At 38.4% G+C, this 21498-nt stretch overlaps 1 protein-coding gene across 14 annotated transcripts in view; it reads right to left on the minus strand.

The window, feature by feature from the left end:
• Window positions 1-5159: 5159 nt before the first annotated feature.
• rbfox1 (RNA binding fox-1 homolog 1) overlaps window positions 5160-21498 on the minus strand; it is a 108399-nt gene continuing 92060 nt past the window's right edge. For 5 of the 14 annotated variants that reach the window (XM_035180492.2, XM_035180483.2, XM_035180481.2 and 2 more), the window contains 3 exons: window positions 19160-19224; window positions 13309-13384; window positions 5160-7966 (listed from right to left, as the gene is read on the minus strand). In XM_035180492.2, coding sequence (XP_035036383.1) covers window positions 7844-7966; window positions 13309-13384; window positions 19160-19224 — 264 coding nt within the window. In that variant the 3' untranslated portion in view covers window positions 5160-7843. Of the gene's footprint in view, window positions 7967-8425; window positions 8532-9266; window positions 9335-13308; window positions 13385-19159; window positions 19225-21498 lie in introns of those variants that run through there. The other 9 variants (XR_004698562.2, XR_004698561.2, XM_035180491.2 and 6 more) reach the window with 7 other exon arrangements.

Here is a 21498-nt window from a genome sequence, read left to right on the forward strand (position 1 = left end):
TTCTCTCTGATCAGCCTCGATCAGCTGACCAAATTAATCTCATGTTCTAAACCAACAACTTGTATCTTAGATCCCATTCCTACAAAATTACTTAAAGAAATTCTGCCCCTAATTGATAGTACGTTACCGAACACAATCAATCTGTCATTATCATCAGGATATGTACCACAGTCCTTTAAAATAGCTGTAATCAAATCCCTTCTCAAAAACTCCACCCTAGACCCGGAGGTTTTAGCCAATTACAGACCGATATCCAACCTCCCCTTCCTGTCTAAAATCCTAGAAAAAGTTGTAGCCAATCAGCTGTGTGAGTTTCTCCAGGAAAATAATATATATGAAGACTTTCAGTCAGGGTTTAAAGCCAATCACAGCACAGAGACAGCCTTGGCAAAAGTCACTAATGATCTTCTAATAGCTTCAGATCAGGGGTTTGTGTCTGTCCTCGTTCTGTTAGATCTTAGTGCAGCATTCAACACAATTGACCATCACATTTATTACAGAGACTAGAACAGTTAATTAGCATTAAAGGAACCGCCCTAAACTGGTTTAAATCCTACTTTTCTGATCGCTCCCAATTCGTGCAAATTAATGATGAGTCATCTGTGCGCACCAAAGTTAACCACGGTGTTCCACAGGGTTCTGTGCTCGGCCCAATTTTATTCTCATTATATATGCTTCCACTCGGAAACATTATCAGGACACACTCTGTAAATTTCCACTGCAATGCGGATGACACCCAGTTATACTTGTCAATAAAACCTGAACAAAGTAATCAAATAACTAAACTCCAAGCATGTCTCAAGGACATAAAAACCTGGATGACCCGCAATTTTCTCTTATTAAACTCAGATCAAACAGAGGTTCTAATACTTGGCCCGAAACACCTTAGAGATACATTATCTAATGATATAGCTGCGCTAGACGACATTGCCCTTGCTTCCAATGAAACAGTCAGGAACTTGGGAGTGATCTTCGATCCCGATTTGTCCTTTAATTCACACTTAAAACAAATTTCTAGGACCGCCTTCTTTCACTTGCGTAATATCTCCAAAATCAGACATGTCCTTTCTCAAAAGGATGCAGAAAAAGTAGTCCACGCCTTTGTTACATCCAGACTTGATTATTGTAATTCCTTATTATCAGGCTCCAGCAGTAAGTCGTTAAAGACTCTGCAGCTTGTCCAAAAAGCTGCAGCACGTGTCCTGACAAGAACCAAGAAAAGAGACCACATTTCTCCAGTATTAGCTTCACTACACTGGCTTCTGGTTAAATCTAGAATAGAATTTAAAATTCTCCTCCCCACCTTCACGGCCCTTAATAATATGGCACCATTATACCTCAAAGAGCTGTTAGTACCTTATCACCCCACTAGAGCACTGCGCTCCCAGAATTCAGGCTTACTTGTCGTCCCTAAAGTCTCTAAAAGTAGAGTAGGAGCCAGAGCTTCCAGCTATCAAGCTCCTCTCCTGTGGAATCATCTCCCAGTTTCAGTTCAGGAGGCAGACACCATCTGTATGTTTAAGAGTAGGCTTAAAACCTTCCTTTACGATAAAGCTTATAGTTAGAGCCGGTCCAGGCTTGTCTGGGACCTGCTCTTAGTTATGCTGCTATAGGTCTAGAATGTCGGGGGACACATGACACATGGAGCTTCTCTTTCCAGCTTCTCCTTCCTCTTCTCAATCGTTATCACATCAAAGTAATTCATATCCCATCAATACATGTTACTGACTTGACTTCTTCTCCGGAGTCCCTTTGCCTTATCGTCCGCAGATCCAGGGCCGCGGCTGTGGCCACATCGTGGATTAGGATCTGTGGATCGCGTATCAGAGATCGTAATGGTGGATCCAGTATCGTGCTGGCTGATTGTGATAATAATGGCGGATCCTTTATCGTGTTGGCATCAGATAATGGGGTGGACCACGACCGAGGTGGCAGCTGATGATGGATCCTAATGGCGACAGTGGACAATGACTGTGGACTATAGTGGCATCCGATCTTGATGGTGGATCATGATCTTGCTGGCTGCTGACCATAGACTATGATTGCAGCAGGACTGCTCGATACATAATATTTCTCCTCAGATACTCGACCATTAATGACATTAATCCACCAAATCACTGACCTTCAGTTATACTTCAAAATGTTTACCCTTATCAATACTGCTAAAACCTTTATCTTGGTGATGTTCTCCTTTACACTTGACATCTATTGCACTTCTGTCCGTCCTGGGAGAAGGATCCCTCACATGTGGCTCTCTCTGAGGTTTCTACCTTCTTTTTACCCTGTTAAAAGGGTTTTTAGTAGTTTTTCCTTACTCTTGTTGAGGGTTAAGGACAGAGGATGTCACACCTTGTTAAAGCCCTATGAGACAAATTGTGATTTGTGAATATGGGCTATACAAATAAAATTTGATTGATTGATTGATTGACTATTAGTTAAATAAATGTAATTTACATTGAACCTTGATTATGTTCACATATACATGCAAACGTGTACATGTATGCTCATGTATGTATCCAATATACATGTGTGTTCTTTTTGTGGTGACACTGAAGAGATGACGGCTGAGGATTTTCTGATTTGGAATTGGCTAATTATCTGATCAGGAGATTATGTTGTGATATTTCCAATACTATCCTGAGGAATCCAATGATTGGGATTTATTAATTAAATCATTTACTGTATCTAATAAACAAAACCCCAGACTCTGTGTTTTTCATTTTATTTGGTAGAGTAATTCTTCTACTTCTTAAAGAGTGCTTTTACTAAATCCATAAATGGCCATAGAATATATATAAAGATAGGAAATGGGTGCAGCTCCACTTCCTCTCACTATCTAGAAATGAAGCCAAAATATCCTTTATACGAGATCCCAGAGTCTGCAAAGTGGCAATTAGGGTATGGAGCCATGGTAGTGAGGTCCTGCCGATACACGCGCTGGACCAATCACAAGTTGGTCTCAGCTTTATATGATGATATGACCCCGTTTTCTATAGCATCAAATAACCAACTAACTTCCTAAAATCACAGACACCACTTTTTGTTATCCATCCTCATACACTGTGTAACTGTTCTAATTCAGGGGTGGCATCCTTAGAAAATTGCATTTGTTGACCGATGGAGTCACAGTGGTGTGACTCATTTTGAAGGCTCCCTCTAATAGAGTAAACAAATGTGTCCAACAAAGCATTAAACTGGTGGATCCTGATTAAGCCATCCCATCCCAGGATTCATCTGATTCCACAAATGTCTGTCTCTCTGTCTTTCTGTCTGTATGTATAATGCATATCACCTAAACCGTTGATTGTACCTTCACACTCGGTGTGTGTGTACCTCACGGTCAAGGGAAGTGCAGTTTAGAATTTGGTGCAAGTGATACTTTCAATACTAATCGGCGACCAGTACTCCAGCAGTCAGTGGGGGCGGGGCAGTGAGCCTTCAGTCTACAGACCAACTTGAACATGTCTACTTCTTCTGATGATCTACAGCAGTGGTCAGAAACTGGGTCACTGGCTAAACCTGGCTTTACCTTCGTGGTTGTCGTGGTATGTGTTGACCAAGACCTCTGAAGGATGCAGCTCCAGAATTGGGTCACAGCTTTTATATATTCCTCTGATCATTATTTGAAGTTAAATTTAATAATACTGTCTCTGTTCCTTTCCAGAGAACCTTGAATTATTAAAACATAGCACGGGAAAATATGCATATCAGTGTTTATCAAGATACTGCAAAAGCATATAACATACCATGTGCTAAAATACTAAAACTGTCCAGTATGTTACTATAATGCTGTTCATATTGGAAAATTACAATACAAAACAATCATTTTGAACGGATTCTATTAGTTTGACAGTTGAGTAATTGAGTGCTGCAGTGCAATAATAATAATAGGCTACGTCAAGTTCATGATTACATACACACACATACACACACACGCTACCCAACAGTGTCTGTGTCGTATCATAGAAAAACTCGACATTTTCCCTGTGAATTACAGACTTAATAAGCAGTTTGAATTATATCTCCATCACATGTGACCCGCTATGCATTAATTATTGATCACCTGTTTCTATGCTAGTAAGAGATAATTACCTTCTGTAATGTGAACCCTTCATCAATTTTAAACATTTATATTGCTTATCTTTCTGCAGAAGCTTCTGGCTACATTTTTTTCCAATTACACTAATCAAATTGAGTTGAAGAGTACTCATTCTCTTTGCTTCAATTAGAAAGTAGTGATGATGTGCATATTTCACACAGTCCCACAGCACCTTCCTTCTAGCGAGGTGAAATGATGAATAATGGCTGGTTTCCCTGCCTCCTTTTGTCTGATGGTGGACTACAGGTTGAGAACCACAGCCGCATTGACGTCTGTTTATTCATTAAATACATTTAAATTGCCTAACTACAACCTCTAAAATCATGTAAACAGTACCATATATCCCAAAACTGACACGTGACAACAAAACTAAATCAGCGAATGTCCAAAAAAAAGAAAATGAACTTAATCAAATATAACTTCAACCTCCACAGTGTCAACAAAAACAAACAAGTTCCCAAGATAAATTCCCAGCAATAAGGACATCCTCTCCTCACCTCTAACCTGTAGTAGATGTGGATGTCCTTCAGCGGTCACCACCACATCTTTAATTTGAACTTACAGGCACTGATATTCACATTACCAGATTGTTAGCTGTATCCTAGTAACACACATTAGGTGTGTGTTAAAGCTTGATGAGAGTTTGGCCTATGTCTCTGTGCCATCGCGCTCCATTGTCCAAAAAGGATTTAAAACATCAACAGGTGACAGTGAGTGACATGCTCCTTTTTTAACAGAAAAACACAGTTTATTTTGACAGCGTCTTGCACCAAACATAGAAAATCCTCAACAAAAAAGGATTTTTAAGATTTGTGTCCTCAGTTAAACACATAGGCTAAGCTGACAACAGACAGACATTCTGTTTTGGTCATTTAAAAAATAAAGAACAAACAATAGAATTATTAACAATTCACAGAGAAAATGACACTCAGCCCAGGACATACTGTCGAGGAATGATTTAGACAAAATGGTCAAACTAAATGTATCCTGGGTCACATGCCCATCTTCCTTTGAGGATAGTTCCACTCAGACGCTGAACAAATAGGAAAGAGATGAAAACTTTTTGAGAAAACAAAACTTTATTGATGGTTATTGATTAGTGGAAGAACCATAGTACATGCACATACAGTGAATAGGAAGTCGGAAGCTTTGTTTTGAACCACAACACCTACTGGAAGCAGAGCTTGGATAAAGTAGTTGCGTAGTCAGACATTCAGCATAGTGAGGACTAAGAGTCTTCTAGTTTCAGACCGATAGTCCTCACACACAGTACACAGACGATGGTTTGAACCAGCAGAGCCAAAAGGCACAGAGGCTCTCACCGTTGCCTTTTTTATAATGTGATGCATCTGAGAGTTCTCCTATCTAATTTGTCATAAATACAAAAGAGAGATATGTAACAACACCAATAATTGGGAATAGTTGTAAACAGAATGTGGCAGAGGAAATGGCTTATGGGCTTGCTTGCAATGCAGCCATAGCCTAGGTCCTATTGCCAATGTAGTGCTTTTCAAATACACTAGATTTATTTCATTAACTTTTATTTACATCATAGATTAGCCTGTCCACAAATCGTTAATGTCCCATATTTTTTTACTTTTGTAATATTCAAACAGTAATTTTCAAAGAGTAAAGTCTGAGTTGTAGAAAATAACAGAGAGGATGTCACATTAATATCAACATGAGTGCAAAGGAAATCAGAAACTGCAGAACTGATAAAAAAAAATGTTAAGAAAAATTACAACTACAGCACTGATATGTGTCAGTTTCATGTGAAAATTACAATGTGCAAAATGTTACAGTGGACAAAAAAAGAACATATGAATGAGAGTATCTACACGATTATTTGAAAAGAGTTAATAAAAATCAGGGTATGATTTGATAGAAAATGAGATCGCTTGCCCTAACAACTGATCTATTCATCTAAATCTAAAACATTATACCATTGTGTATTTCATATAAGAGAACATCTTCACTGCACAGTTCAAATATAATACATTGTTGGATTATCATACTTTACCCCCCAGAAATTGTAATTATTAAACAAATAAACAACAAAAACAAAGGCAGAACAAATTTGACAAAATGATAAAATAGACACAGTGGTTTTGGCCACTGCTATATATATTTTTTAAATCTCTCCTGTAATATAAAAACCATCAGTTATACCAATTAATATATTGGAAGTTTATATAAAAAAACATCTACATCTGGATGGCCAACACTGCTCTGTATGGAAGAGGATTAGTGCCATAAAACGTCAAACCTTCAAATTCTAAGTCACAACTTAGACATCTGTGTTTCACAAGTAGCATGTTTTCATATTAACTTGGCCCTAATTCTTTTTCATATCTCAGCATTGGAGTAAGCATTAAATGGTTGAACAGTTCAGTTGCCATGACAATCTTTTTTTTTTTTTTTTTTTAAACTTAGCTCATAATTCATATCTATGTGGAATCTTGACTATACACATAAACACGCTAGATATGTCCACGACAACCTTTGGCTTGAAGAGATAAAACCTCATTATTAAGTCAACACACCTACAACATGACTCAAAGCATCCTCTCCCTGACAGGAAGACTGAACCACATGTCTGAGAGCAGCTCTGATTGGTAATAATTGGGTTCTTTTATTTTCAGCAATCGTGACTTAATTACCCCATTATCTCAGAAAAACTGAAATGCTTCATCAGATACATTTGTGGCATTTTTGTCATCATAACAAGGGGAAATCTTTTTTGTAGTTTTTTTTGTAAATACTTGTGTTATTTACTACAAAAACATATTGCATTCACCAAAGGGAATATGAGCAGGAGACCTCATTTTAGAGTTCTGACTTAGTGTCTTATAATTCAAATTTAATGCAAATTTCACACTTCATGGTACAAATCAAAACAGCTCATGTTGTAACTGAGTGACATCAGGCCTCAATAAAAGGAACTTTTGTGACCATGCAGATAAAAATGATGTTCTTTCAGTTTAGCCAAAATAAATGAATAGCATGTGGTCGTAGTTTCAAGATAACAAGAAAAATGGTCATGAATTTTAGGCCGTGGACAAAAATGATCAACCATTGCTGCTCTCAGCTTCTGGAACTTATCCATTCTGTTCTCAAAAGCTCAGAGAATAACTCTTTGTGCCTTCATGTTTCCAACTCTTCTTTACCTTCTCCCAAACCAAGGTAAGAAAAACTATCATTTCTAAACTGACAGAGGAACTGCCAAAGGAAGCTGAGAGAAGTAAAACAACAACACTTGACTAGCATAGTCGCTTAAACACTCTTAGGAAACATAAAAATCTCAACGTGTGACTATGACGTATCCTACAGAGTTGGAGTTCTGTACAAGCCCTAACAATTTGATTTTGATAAATATTCCCACTGGGTCCTAATCGTTACTATAGCAGCTCTCTCTTAGTACCAGGGGAAAAAAAACTCTACAGCTGATAATCTATGTTCAAATCTTTAGAAATTAAAAACCCACAATATCAAAATACACAGCACAAAATATCTGAGGTATAAGATGAAAAATATCAGCTGTCATTTTATTCGTATTCTTTTTTTGTACTTCTCTCTCAGGAGATGCGGAAATTATGCACAAACTGCATGTATTGCAATACCCGGGTCTCAGTACACCTTTAACTGATAACTCCTTTTCTCTGTCTCTCATTCGCTCACACACTCAGACACACACACACTTTCTTTCTGTCCTGTTGGAAGGTTGATTAGAGGTCGGAGGTGGTGCTAATAGGGTGCGAAGCGGCTGTAGCCTCCCCGGTATATACTGGCCTGGAGAGAGGACAGCACCAGCCCCACGTCGTCAGCATGACTCCGAGTTTTGGCATCTGTCAGTGGGGTGAACGCGTTCTGAAACACACACATACAGGCACGGACAAATGCAACGACACACACACACACACACACACACACACACACACACACACACACACACACACACACACACACACACACACACACATAAACACAAACAAAGGCATACACAACCAAAACAAAATCCCAAAACACACACATATAAAGACAAAGGCATGTAAACAAGACACACACACACACACACACATAAACACAAACAAAGGCACACACAACCAAAACAAAATCCCAAAACACACACATATAAAGACAAAGGCATGTAAACAAGACACACACCACACACACACACACACACACACACACACACACACACACACACACACACACACACACACACACACACACACACACACACACACACACACACACACACACAAACCCTCATTAGCCCCCCTTAGTCCAGCACAAACTACTACTAGAGTTTCAACATTACATTACCGTTATTCCAGTGCAAACCCATGGGGGATGAAAAGACCCATGACCGGAGCAACCGTCATGCAGCAAGCACAGCGAGACGCTTCATGCCAGGGGTACATGCCAACAGCTATGTGAAAGAAATCCAGTCAATACAACTATGAAATAGTGGAGGAAACGATCAAATCAAAGAAACCAAGTCAAAAGGTGATTTGAAGCAGTGTTAATAAGGGAGGTGTTAATAAGGGAGGGCTAAACCTTTTGGATGGATCATGCTGATTTTCATTGTATGAAGATAAGGGAGATTTTGAGGCAGTTGCAGCTTTCAGCAAAATTGATTTTAGATATTTTAGAATATATTCTTTGCTTTTGTGAAATTTACAAATGAAAAACAATATTGATAAAAGTTCCATCTTTGTGTGTTTGGGTGAGACTGCATGTCTTTTTCTTTTTATCATAAATACGAGCTCTGGACCTTGTGTTTCTCAAACATTTCAGAGAAGGGATTAAGCTCTCAAACACTCTCAGTGATACGTGTTTAGCTTGTCATTTAGTCTTTGGAGTAATTGTATTTCATGAATGTTATTAATCTAGAAAATAACCCTTTAGTCTAAAGTAATTTGGGTGAAACTGCCATCAACCAGCTGGGAAAGCTACTGTAGCAGTTACAAGGTAATGTAGTCTATAGATAAAAGTTCTGGTTAAGCATCTGAGTGTCTATGCAGTGCATTGGTTTACTGTCAGATTCAAGGACAGCTAAAAGCTGTGTCAGGCAAGAGACAGATGTGGGAACGTGTTTAATACTTGCAGGAAAGGTTAATTAGTGGCTCTTTGTCGGACCAGTGCAGTTAGAAAAGAACAGACGTCACACCTCATTTCCTTCAACTGTATCCACAATTCCCTCATTCATGTCTTGTCTTTACTTCTATTTCACTGAGGACATGAACACAGATCCAGGGAAGAATGTAAATTGACAAACACACTTTACATCCTAGCTTTCCTTTGTTTAATCGCTCTGAATGTTTACCCTTCGAATATAACGTTTAATAACTATCTGCACAAATATTTAAGTCCCCCTCTCGTGAAAATCAAGTTGCTGTGTTAACATGCCGCCCCTTGTGCCTTTTTATGTCAAAAACAATTTCAGTTAAATAAACAGTCTTTGCCATGGCTGAGTATTTTCACCTTAACACTGCACTAAACAAATGCCAGCCGGAAAAAAAAATAGATTCAGACAGGTTTGTGATGTCACAAAATATATATCAGCATATTTATAGATCCAAGTCAGGAAATAAGGTAGGAAGGTGGAGGGTGACATTTAATTCCATTATTTTCTCTGTGACAACTACTTGAGCATGTGACTTTGAAAAACAAAGTTGGACTTTGAAAACATGTCCATCATCTTTGTTTATAATGTGAACAGATCAGTTGTAACAGTGTATAAACCTCAATGCAACATGAGCCATTTCAAGTTCCAACAATTACAAAAAAAATGCAATTACTACTTGCTTTCACATTTATTAACATTCTGTTTGAAATTTCATCATGAAATCATTTATTTTTCTATGGTTATAATGTATTATAGTTATGTGTAACCCTAACACTAATGTAACAGTAACATATAACACAAGTCTTCAGCTTGGTTATATAATCAAACAGCTAAGACTTTGTTCATGTTATATAACCCGTGGTCCTTTTCACCAGCTCTGACTTTAATACCTTTACTTGTACTTTAGGATACTGTGATTTCACCTGACCTCTCCTCCGATATCCCTTAATTGGCTGTAGCTTTACGAGGGGTATCAGAGGTTTACTACAGAGAAACGATATGGAACTGGTTGTGCAAAGGAAAGATTCACAGGCAGTTTAAATGTTGGATCAGTGTTGGACAATGATATTGCCCACTCAATTGATGTGGCAGCTTCGGCTGGATTTATTGGCGTTTTGCATTAATATTTAACTGGCACTTTACATCTTTGATGGAACAGTCTGTTGACTAACCACACTGTGGCTGCGCTGACCGATATCTATTCAGTCTGGATTGTGTTTTATGTGATTTACCATCAAGTTTCAACAATCTTTTCATCCTGTCCACCCTGCTTTCTAACTTGCTTCCTTCTTCCCTTGCCTCCTGCCTGCGGCTGCAGCACCACGAGGGATTTAATTATCAAAATGACTAATTATTTCATTACCAGGGAGTGCAGGGTGAGGTGGTATCCACCAAATTAGAAATATAATAACTAACATGGACTGGGCTGCCAAGGCATGAAGACATTCATCACCTTTTACAGGCAGGATTAATGTGGCATTTGGACTGCTGTTAGCAGCACAGGCAAATTCAATTAAGTTTAAGTGAGGAGATGTCAACGCTGCAGAAAAGCATGCATGGTGACTGAAGAAGAGATTGGGGTGGGGGAGGGGGAAAGCAAGGGGGGTTTGAAGTGAGAATGTTGGTGAACAGTTGAAGAAAATAGTGATTAATGTATTGTTTCTAGTGTAAGAAATGTCAGAAATAAAATTACATTAGGAAAACATTTTTGGATAAACGTATACATGAACTATATTTTTATAGTCAGCTTAAAGGGATAGTTCACTAAAAAAACATTATCTACTCACCACTATGCCGATGGAGGGTTGGGTAAAGTGTTTGAGTCTATATACCACTTTTGGAGTCTCAGGGGTAAACAGTGTTGCAGCCAAATCCAAGAATTGAAGTAACTGGTTACTCCTTCCTCAAACGTAAAAAAAAATGCTTTTTCGAGTTTAATTTTAATGTCGGGGCTTCTGGACACTTGGGGGACACCACACAAGCAGTATGGAGGCATGTTATTATTTTGTTCTGTTGTTTTATTGCGTCTGAAGAAGGAGTCACCCGTTACTTTAATATAGTATTGCATAGTATTGAGTAGATAACGAGTGAATTTTCAGCTTTCGGTGAACTATCTCTTTAAGAAATGTAACCAGCATGTATGGTGTATCTGTGAAAATGAGTTTCATTGTGGATAACATGGCCTCTTTTTATCTCTGTGCAGTGTTTAGGTGCAGTTTAAAACCACGAAAAGCTCAATACTGCTAAAAGGGGTCCGATAATGCATCTGTGACCAAGAACCAAGTGTTTTGTAATTGGTCCACGCATATAGTTTGGTCATTGTTTTGACAATTATAATGAAAATAATCCTTGACTTGGCAAACTCAGACTGCATATTATGTTTGACTGTGTGCATGTTTTGTGGATGTTTTCCCCATCATTTATATTGGAAGGGTTTTCCTTTTTCTTTTTCATTTTCAGCATGAAGGAAGGACAGCAACAACCAAAACCTCTTTCAATTAACAAATGGCATGTGGCAATATATTTAGACGGACAAGATATTAGTTATTAATGAGTGCACATAGATAATGTACAAAATGTCATAATTGGTCAAACAGTGTCCTTGCGATGCAGAGTCAATCTAATGCTTCAAGAGTCGACTCAAACCAATTGATAGAGTAAAAGTATTTTTTCTTAAATGCATATGTAAATCTGTTTTTAAATAAAGGCAGAGCACACAGGTAACATTTAACACATCCATATTTGTCCAAAATTTATTGTGGGGATTATATTGGCATTCTGAGGTGAATACTTTTCTAATTCCACATTTTGGCTGCTCATAATTTGAATGATTTACCTAAAAGGTGACATTCATCAACCCAAATCCCTTTTTAAGTGTCTGCAGGAGGTGAAGGTCAGTGGCTATTTTTCAGTCAACATTAACACTACTTGTGTCACTTGAATTGACATTTCATATCTTATACTGCAAACCTGAGCTTGTGGCTACAGGATGTGTATGCCAATTTGACGTGTTTATACTTGATTGCAAATGTGAAGTGTATTTGGGAGGATTTGGGCTGAAAAACTGGAATTTGTTTCTAACTTATTCTGATTTTGATAAAATGCTAGTACCACCCTAAAGGATAGATTATCCAAGTTGACTGTTTGGGCGCAAGCCAAGGGGCCAGACGACATTTCCTATTGGAAAGTCAAAGAGCTTAGTTAGAATTAGAGCAGTAGGGTCCAGATATGATGCTTCTCTGGTGAAAGCTGGTGCCTTGGTAACTGAAAAGAGGCTCTGGCCAGTTGTCATGTCTCAGTTTTATTCGGAGCAATGTGTATTCTGTCCTGGTCAAGGAACAGTGGTCCATTTCTTAATTGGCAAGGCAGTTGTCTTGTAGCCTTGGAGAAGGCTGCACAACTAGGAATGACTTGTGGGGGGTTCTTTGCACACACTTGGCTAAGCTCAGAAATGGATCACCACTTTTTGAAGACAATGTTGTTTTGGCTTCATCAGACAATGTCCAGCACAAATGTAAGCGGAGAAGTTTAGGTATTTTCATGAATGTCAGATGCAAACAGGTGATATACCACACTGCCATGGTGTAAAAGAGATGGTTTCAGTTAATCACCCAATCCAAATTTACCTGTGGTCATGAGCTTGGATAGTAACCAAAACAATGAGTGCATGGATTCAAGCTGCCATGATGATTTTCCTTAGACTGGATATCCTAAGATGCTTTTCGAGACCTGTCCAACTGGCAGGTTGATTGAATCCTTCCAAGGTCTCTATGGGCAACTTGTTTCTACCACTTGATTGCAAGTTTGTTGAGATCTACAGTGTCTTTAATAACAAAGTAAAGCATCCGATAGTACTGAATTAAGGTAAGACATTAATTTTGTTTTCCGAAACTATGTTGGTTTCCGAGGCATTTGCTTGGGCTATATTGACTGTGATCATATAAAGTTATTTTTAATGCTTAATATTATTATTAATATAGATTCTAGACATTTTGAAAAGGAGAATTAGGATGATGCATGATATGAGGAGGAGTTGTGATGGAAAAAATAGATCTGTGCGAGGCATTGACACGCTTACCATGGCACCAACGCTGTATGTGGCTGCTGGAGTGAGTGTGTGGTTGTAGGGGTCGGCAGCGTATACTCGTCCGTAACTGGAGAAACACATGAGATAATAGAGGATGGTTAATCCAAACACTATGTCCTGGCCATTGAGCAGGTCTTCCAAATTACAAGCCATTAGTTCTTCATTTTAAATCATAAATATTGCACAGAGATACAGGTATGTTACTATTGAGCTGTTTGTCATAATAATGAGTATTTAATTCAATTATGTATTAAATGTCATGCTGATCTGCATCTCCTCAGAGCCCATTGCTCCAATTTCACGAGCTAAGAGGGAATAATTATTACATCATAATTAGTCTCTAATATATTCAGATGTATTGACTCAAATTTTGATTTAGTCATTTGTAACAATTATTCAATTGTTTATACTATAGCCATTGTCCAATGAATCGAATAATAACTTTCTGATGTGATGTCTCGTAAAAGCTTCAAATAAATACAGTGGAAACTGCTAACAGTGATGACCTATTTGTCTGAGCCAAATTGATCACTATAAGTGGTTGATTACTATAACCAAATTAGGTAGCTTCTATATGATACTCCCAGAACTTGAGGGAAAGGTAACAGCGGTTTTTAAGATAAGTGCGATATCACAGTGTGCAGTCCTGTATGCATGTTTGCAGGCGCGCACACACACACACACACACACACACACACTCACTCAGTTTTCTCTCTCTCCTCTTCCTTGCACTCACGCGCAGACACACACTGACACGCACACAGACACAGCTGACGTCTCTGACCCGCTACAGTTTAAATGTTGATTTGTCTGAAATTATGCCACATTATCAACACTGATCACCACATAATCATCAATAGTTTTCTTAAATGATTAAAATCTTTCTTCATAGCTGCTCATTTAGTCATTAATTCAGCTCGTCCTAACTCCACTCGCTCTCTTCCTCTCTCTCCCAAATGCCTCGGCATAGACTTCCCATAAAGCCAATAATGATGCCGATGCTGTAGTTTGTTCAAGTACTAGTCAGTACTAGTTTAAGACCTCTGGTGTAGTCACAGTACAACAGACCACATCTGTCCACGCCCAGCTGTGGTGTTGGCTCAGGTGTTGGGTAAGGTTCAACAGACTCTAATCCTTCAACCCAGAGAAGCAGTGTCTTATCTCCGAAGAAAATACAGAGGTAATTCTCTGGGAGTTTTTACTAAATTTAATTAGAATTGCAATGTTTCTTCTGTGTACAAGAGGAAAGATAATTTTAGGAATATTATTTCCCACAGCAAACATGGCAGTCTGACTAGTAGTTGTATGGACCACATTGTTGAGGCGACCACATTATTTGTCATTTTTCTTCCACCTCCTCTGTTCAGAGGACAGACTTAATTAAATAATCTCATGGGCTGCGATTAATAAGTCTGGGAAGCAGAGTGAAACAGCTAAAAGAGAGTTAAGAAGCAGAGGATTTGAAATTTATTTGAATGAACGAGAAGAAAACCAAAAAGCTTAATGCAAATGGTTAAATATATAGACAATCAAGGGATCAAAGAATAAGAATTTTATACAGTAAAGAAATAGACAGTAGCAGTGTTCATTCTTAGTGAACAACCATGCTGTAGCCAATCTATCCCCCAACCACGCAATGCCCCCACCCCCTTCCTCCCTTCTTTGCCCAGTTATGATAAGGGCCAATCAGGGGCCAGGGCCCATAATTGAGCGGCATAGCGGCCCAGTGGTTGAAGCGATTAGAAGTTAATCCCGATTAGTTTTGGACATTGCTATTCACCATGCAAATCCCCCTCCCCCCAACTCACACACACATACACACCCCCCAAGACCCACGCTCAAACCAGCACCACGTTTGACCTATCTTATCTCACAGTGCAGAGCCCTAACCCATGTATATGTGTGTGTGTGTGTGTGTGTGTGTGTGTGTGTGTGTGTGTGTGTGTGTGTGAGAGAGAGAGAGAGAGAGAGAGACAGTCAATGCATCAGTGTGAGGTAGGCTGCAAATACAACACAGATTTAAATGCAATTTAAGTCAAATGCATTTTTAAAGTGACCCTGAAGAGAAAAGATAAAAATAAAAAGTACATTTTCCACAGCTCTACAAAATGGTTAGGAAACTGGTGAAATGCATAATGTCTTAATAGAGAGTGAATATTTAGGGACAAGGAAACACAAAGCATGCAGTTACAATAGAAGGCAGCCACACAGGTCAATCAACCATCTAAAGCAAAGGGTGGGGAGTGTCTGGGCAGACTGTCTGCTCTGGGCCGCGAGGCAATTCATAAATACAAAAAAAAAGTCCCCGAAGAACGACTAAAGATTTCCTTGGTCACTTATAATATTTAGCTGGTGTGTCTCTGTGTATTTGATCGAGTCGTGTCCTATGAGTCTGGGAGCAAGGCGGAGTTTACACTCACACACACAGGCCCAGGGCCAGCCCAGCCCCCACTGACTCTCTCACTCATAAACAGACGGTGAAGCAGAGATGAGAGAGTAGAACTCGTAAACCAGGCGGTAAATTGTCAACAGAGGCAACAAAATGTGTGAATACAGGATTTCTATGATGGACCCCCAATCACAAATCATCAATACTAAATGATAAATTAATATTATAGAATACTGCTTCAGGACCAGAGCAAAAGAGGCATCGCTGCTTGGTTGGTGTCCTTTATGGGTGTGCTCCCTCCACACTCCTGTTGAATTGCGCTCACTTTACAGGATACAACAATAAACAACCTCACTAATCATATTAGGACACGTACAGTACTGAAGTTCTCTTTGTGTTTGTTTGATTTGCTTCAGAATTTATGAGACATATATTTAAACACACGCGTGCATGTGTTAAGAATTGAGATTTTACATCAATTTCAGTAGGAGTAACTTTTAGTGTCACAAAGCATTTTGTGTACCTTTTGTTGAGGTCCAGAAAATCAGATGGAAAGGGAGTAAATGACGTTAAGATGGACAAATAAATGACATTGTTGCAAAACAATTTCACAAGCAGGATTACTTAATTCGTGGATTCTAGAAAAAAATTGTGCTTGTTTGTGTGCATATATGTAGTCATTTGTGAACACTCATAATGTCCTTAAGTATTTCTGCAGGAGTGGCTGTTTTTGCATTTGCATTTGTTTGTATAACACACGAGTCAGGCTGGCTCTGGTCAGGCCACATGAAAGCAGCTGTTGCTGCTTCCCCTCTGTGACCCTCATGGCACAAACGTAACTCACCTGGTGCCAGGGTGACCCTGCACAGATGGGCACAACAAGGGTACACGGGTACACAAGCAAGCCCTCAAATATCCACCAGACCAAGGTTTAACATCCAAACAGTCCCCTTACAAGCCTTTGCTCAGTGTTAAAAGATCCATTTATTCATTGTTTGGCCACTTGGGGGCAGCAGATCAAAGTGAGAAGTCAACTGATTCATTATCACCTTATTAAACTATTGATTAATGTGTTGGCATACATTTGCCTCTTAGCACATCCAACAGAAACAGCATGATCAATGATATATGTTTATGTCAAATGACTGAAACCAAGAGGGTAAGTGTAATATTCACTCTTCTTTTAGTTCTGTTTTGGTCTCCACCAACTCTCAGCTGCTAAATGCTAATCTTTTGATCCATTCTTAACATGAAAATATGGGGAAAACATTTTAAAAATGGAATATGGAATGATCAAACCCAGCAGCATATGTGTGTGTGGTGGAATGTGGTCAGAGGTGTGCTCTGTTGCTCCTGTAACCAAACGCAACAGTAATATTTCGGTATCTTGATCTATGACTTTACTAAGTTGATCTTCAGAGCTTAAAAAAGTCCATTCATCAGTTCTCCTATTGCATTTAACTGATGTATCCACTCACTACCACACAATAATCAACTAAATCCATGAGGATGTGGTACAGACAATTTAATCCCTATATTTCTATTTCAGCCGGTTTACAGTAAAAATTCCACTTCACTTTCAAATTGTTCTATCTTGGAACAATGAAAACTCTCACAACAGGTCATGGTAATGAAATTATAGAAATGACCATGCAATATATAATGCAAACAAGTCTACATGCATGGTTTGCATTTCACAGCTAACTCAGTGAATCATAAGTTTCCGTTTGAATTAGAGTTTGAATCATAGGATGCCAGTCAGCATCAATGCCTCCATCAATCACAGGCTTTTCCTTCAGGAAATGCTTTTTTTTAGTTATTGTTTATACCTTAGTAATAGGTTACTTGTGTCATCTAATTTATGTCCATGTGTATGGAACGTTAGGGGTTTTAAGAAGAGGAGGACCACTGGTTTAACCTACTTGTCTGTCCATTTCAGCTGTCTGTTCTCTATCAAAGCTCTTAGGAGAGGTATACATCTTTTTACGCTTCTTATCTAGGCTTTCCTTTATTTCTCCCTTGGCGAATACAGCCACGGTCATCATTCATGAGTGTATGGTTTCTTTTCATGTGGGTTAACCTACTGTGTGTATATATATATATATATATATATATGTATACGAAAAGAGCTGCTCCATTGTCAAGAGCCAAAGTCCTCCATATTTCAAAATAGACATATTTTATTTAAAATAGACATATTTCTGCCCTCCTGCACTGCTCATTGAAACCAAGTTCACAAAAAGGGAAAGTATGGTGGGAAAAGTGAGGGAGTAAATGATGAATTATAATCAAAAGGGACAGACATCTACAAGTTCTATGCAATTACAAATTAAAATCACACCGCAGTGCTTACTAATTTAACACTAATGATTCACAGTGTTATGAATACATCCATTATTAATACAATGGGGGAAGGCATATGCGAGATAAAGCACCATGAAATATCACTCTTTCTAATGTTCATGAATCATATTTAGGTAGAACTATGACCCTGTACCCAACAGAGACTTTAACAACTGTGACCAGCAGTCCAGTGCAGTAGTCCTGTAATAAACCCAGTGAAGCTCATAATGTTCCATTTCTGATGAGACTTTTTCAGTGGTTCAAAACCAGGGTGCCTCTGAGTTTTGAGCCTGTAGCCTGATGCTCTTGTGGAGGATATTAAATGTATCTGGTGATGGCCAGGTAACTGTTCACTACTGTATAGTTGAAGCTGAGAAAAGTCTGTGGTATGATAAGGTTTGGCAACTAAAACATTTGGATTAAATCAGGGGGGTATGTTGCTTATGGGTAAAGGAGAGAAAAGAGCAAACATTATTCACTGGTATGTGATGAATACTTCAGTCACAGAAGATGTGAACGTGTTAATTGTGTGTTGCAAAGTCTGATTAGTGTGTCTACAATTTATAGCTATTTGTGGTAATGTTGTTTGGGATTATACGTACATGCATCTGGTGTCCATAAACTTTATGTCCTGCAAATACATTTGTCAGATTTTTGATTTTCTACAGACATCAAACCTGCATTCTCAATGTACTGACCTGGACTACCAAAGTACACATTATTTTAAAATATATATATATTTTTAATCAGATTTTATTCATCAAATAATTTGTATGACTTTATATGTGCTTACTGTCTGAGTATGAAGCTGGTAGTCTGAGGGCTGCAGGGTAAAGAAGCAGGAGCACTAACATTTCTTTCTCTCCTGAGTCAGGTTTTTGGAATATAAAAATTCCTGCCTCTGCCCTGTTTTATATTGCATAGCAAAGAAATGGATCAAAATAAGTCATATGTTTCTGATTGTTGTGAAGCTAATAGTCTCTCTAAATGCAGTCAGAAAGTCACTGGTGGTCGAATAACATTAGTTTACTGTTGGTAGGTCTTTGTATCCTTTCTTGAACACAAAATATGATGAAATTAATGATGTATGCCTGACAGTGTGTATCTTACCTGTCACTGAATGCAGCAGCTGTGGCAGCAGTAGGTTGGGTATATCTGTAGGCAGCATAACCACCCTAGTAACACACACACAGACACACACACACACACAAAGAGATAACAGTCAAAATTAATGATAATATTTTTTGTGTTTGTGTTTAAGGTGTGTGATATAAATATATGTGCTTTGCTGAAGTTATCTTTCACTTAATACTCCAGACCTGTTCTGTTAGATATGAATCAGAAGTCCCACTCGGCCAAATAACACTTTTAAATGTGTATTGGAATCATAACGAAATGTCCTAGAGTTATGGTTAAATCATTCATTCAGAAATTGTCTATACAAACTTACATTCACAGTGTATAAATCTATAAATATCATCTCACCAGTCAGCACTGTATAATTAATGTATTGACTACATAGTTGATAAATTACTGCAGTGCCAGTTCTAAATATGACTGTTTGGAATGGGCTGTTTGCTTGGCCTGTGTTAATGCTCTGGAGCTAACTTCAGAATTATTCCTTCAAATTAGTGAGTCCTCCTCAAACAGTTCTACAATATACTGTCACTTTTTTAATGTTTGAGTGCTGGACGTTGTCTGCAGAGCTTTATATATCCAGTCTATGGTGCAGAATACCCGGCACCTGGTTTGTCTGCATTAGGCTGTACACTGATCAACCAAATTCTGTTTTTTTGCACCAATTTCAGTCAATAGTCAATATTTTTCAAATAATTAAACTGAATTTATTCAGTTCACGTGTGTGTAAGTTTGAATGGTTTCCTTAACTGGTGTTATTTTTTCATACACTTCACGTTAGCTATTTCAGAGATCTGCTAAGCAACACACACATCTTCAGACCCAAGTTCACAACATCACAAAATAAAAGCTCTGTAGTTCATCTCGAAATAAAGCATTGCAGCAACAAATGACCGTTGTGGATTTGCCAACAAATTGCTAAAGAGGAAGTAGTTCTGAATGTTGTTGCCATGACTGAGATCAGCACCTGCGATACTGTGAATGTCTGCATCTGTCCAATATGGTAACATCAAAGTAAGTAAGTGGCTTGCATTTGCCAACCGCTGGTGTAGTTTATCCTAGAAGATATGTTCATGTCCTAGAAGATATGTTCAGCTCTGTCCACAGACTGCTTGTACACACACTACTCCGCCCCACCGACTGAAAGACACTGGTAACTTGAACATATCTCAAGTCTTCGGTAGTTAACAATACACATACCAAGTGTGAGGCTAATAAGATGAATGGTGCTCAACCTTTGTGAGCTACAAATAGACAGACAGATCAAGTCAAGATCACATACCCTACATTTTAACTAAAGAATTTAGAAATATAACTGTGTTATTGAATAACACAGTTATATTTCAGCCCGTAATATTTGGAATAAGAAGTAATATCTGCTTTATATATTTAGGTAAACCTCAGAATTTGACTTAAATCAAAACATGATGATCATTTCTTGTTTTTTTATTTTTGAATGTATATGTTTTATGCGACTACTGCAGCATCTGCAGACCTGCCAGATCTCTTCCCTCCTCAACACATCCCAATTGGATAATAATACCCATAGTACCAATACTCATTATTACTACCTTATTACATTAGTATTCAGTAAACATTTCTAAAATAGTTATGAATACAATTCTTCAAAAACATTGATTACTTTTGTAGATTGTCTGTATTAACTGTTCTCTAACTCAAAAACAATGAAAGGCTCATAATGACATGCTTGGACATGATGTAATTCTACACATCCCTGTATACATCCCATGTGTTGTGTGTTTTTCTTTTTTTCAAATCTCACTTTGCTTGTATTGTTAAAGTGCACAGTACGCTTTGCCACTGTGTGTGAGACTTGAAGAATAGCTCCATCTGAGCTCCATCTTTTGCATCATGGCTAAATTTGAGTCTTAATTTACTTTTTAAAGCATGTTGAGATGTGACCACTTGTATTGGTCTCTCAGTTTCCACTGAGTGACTGGGCTGTGTATGGCACATGGCTGTAAACCCCTGCTCTAATTTATCATAAAACAAAAGCCATTTTTCTCCCTCCGAGGCTCAGTGACAACTCCCTCACTTCTCACATCATTTCACCTTCCACCCTTCCACGGTCTGTGACTGAGACAGTGTCTGTCCTGACATGAGCAATGTATTATTACCTCTATAAACTGTGGAGGCGAGTAAGTGATACTTAGAGCGTGTGATGATGGCCCATGGCAGAAAGATGAACAGGTTGTCTCATGTTAGTCACCGGCCGCTGTGGACTGTCACTGACTGAGTGAGTAATGGCAATACTAGGCCACTGTGTGCAGGTGCATGTTTCTAATTCATCA

This window comes from Hippoglossus stenolepis, chromosome 16, assembly GCF_022539355.2.
Source record: "Hippoglossus stenolepis isolate QCI-W04-F060 chromosome 16, HSTE1.2, whole genome shotgun sequence".
Classification (NCBI taxonomy): domain Eukaryota; kingdom Metazoa; phylum Chordata; class Actinopteri; order Pleuronectiformes; family Pleuronectidae; genus Hippoglossus; species Hippoglossus stenolepis.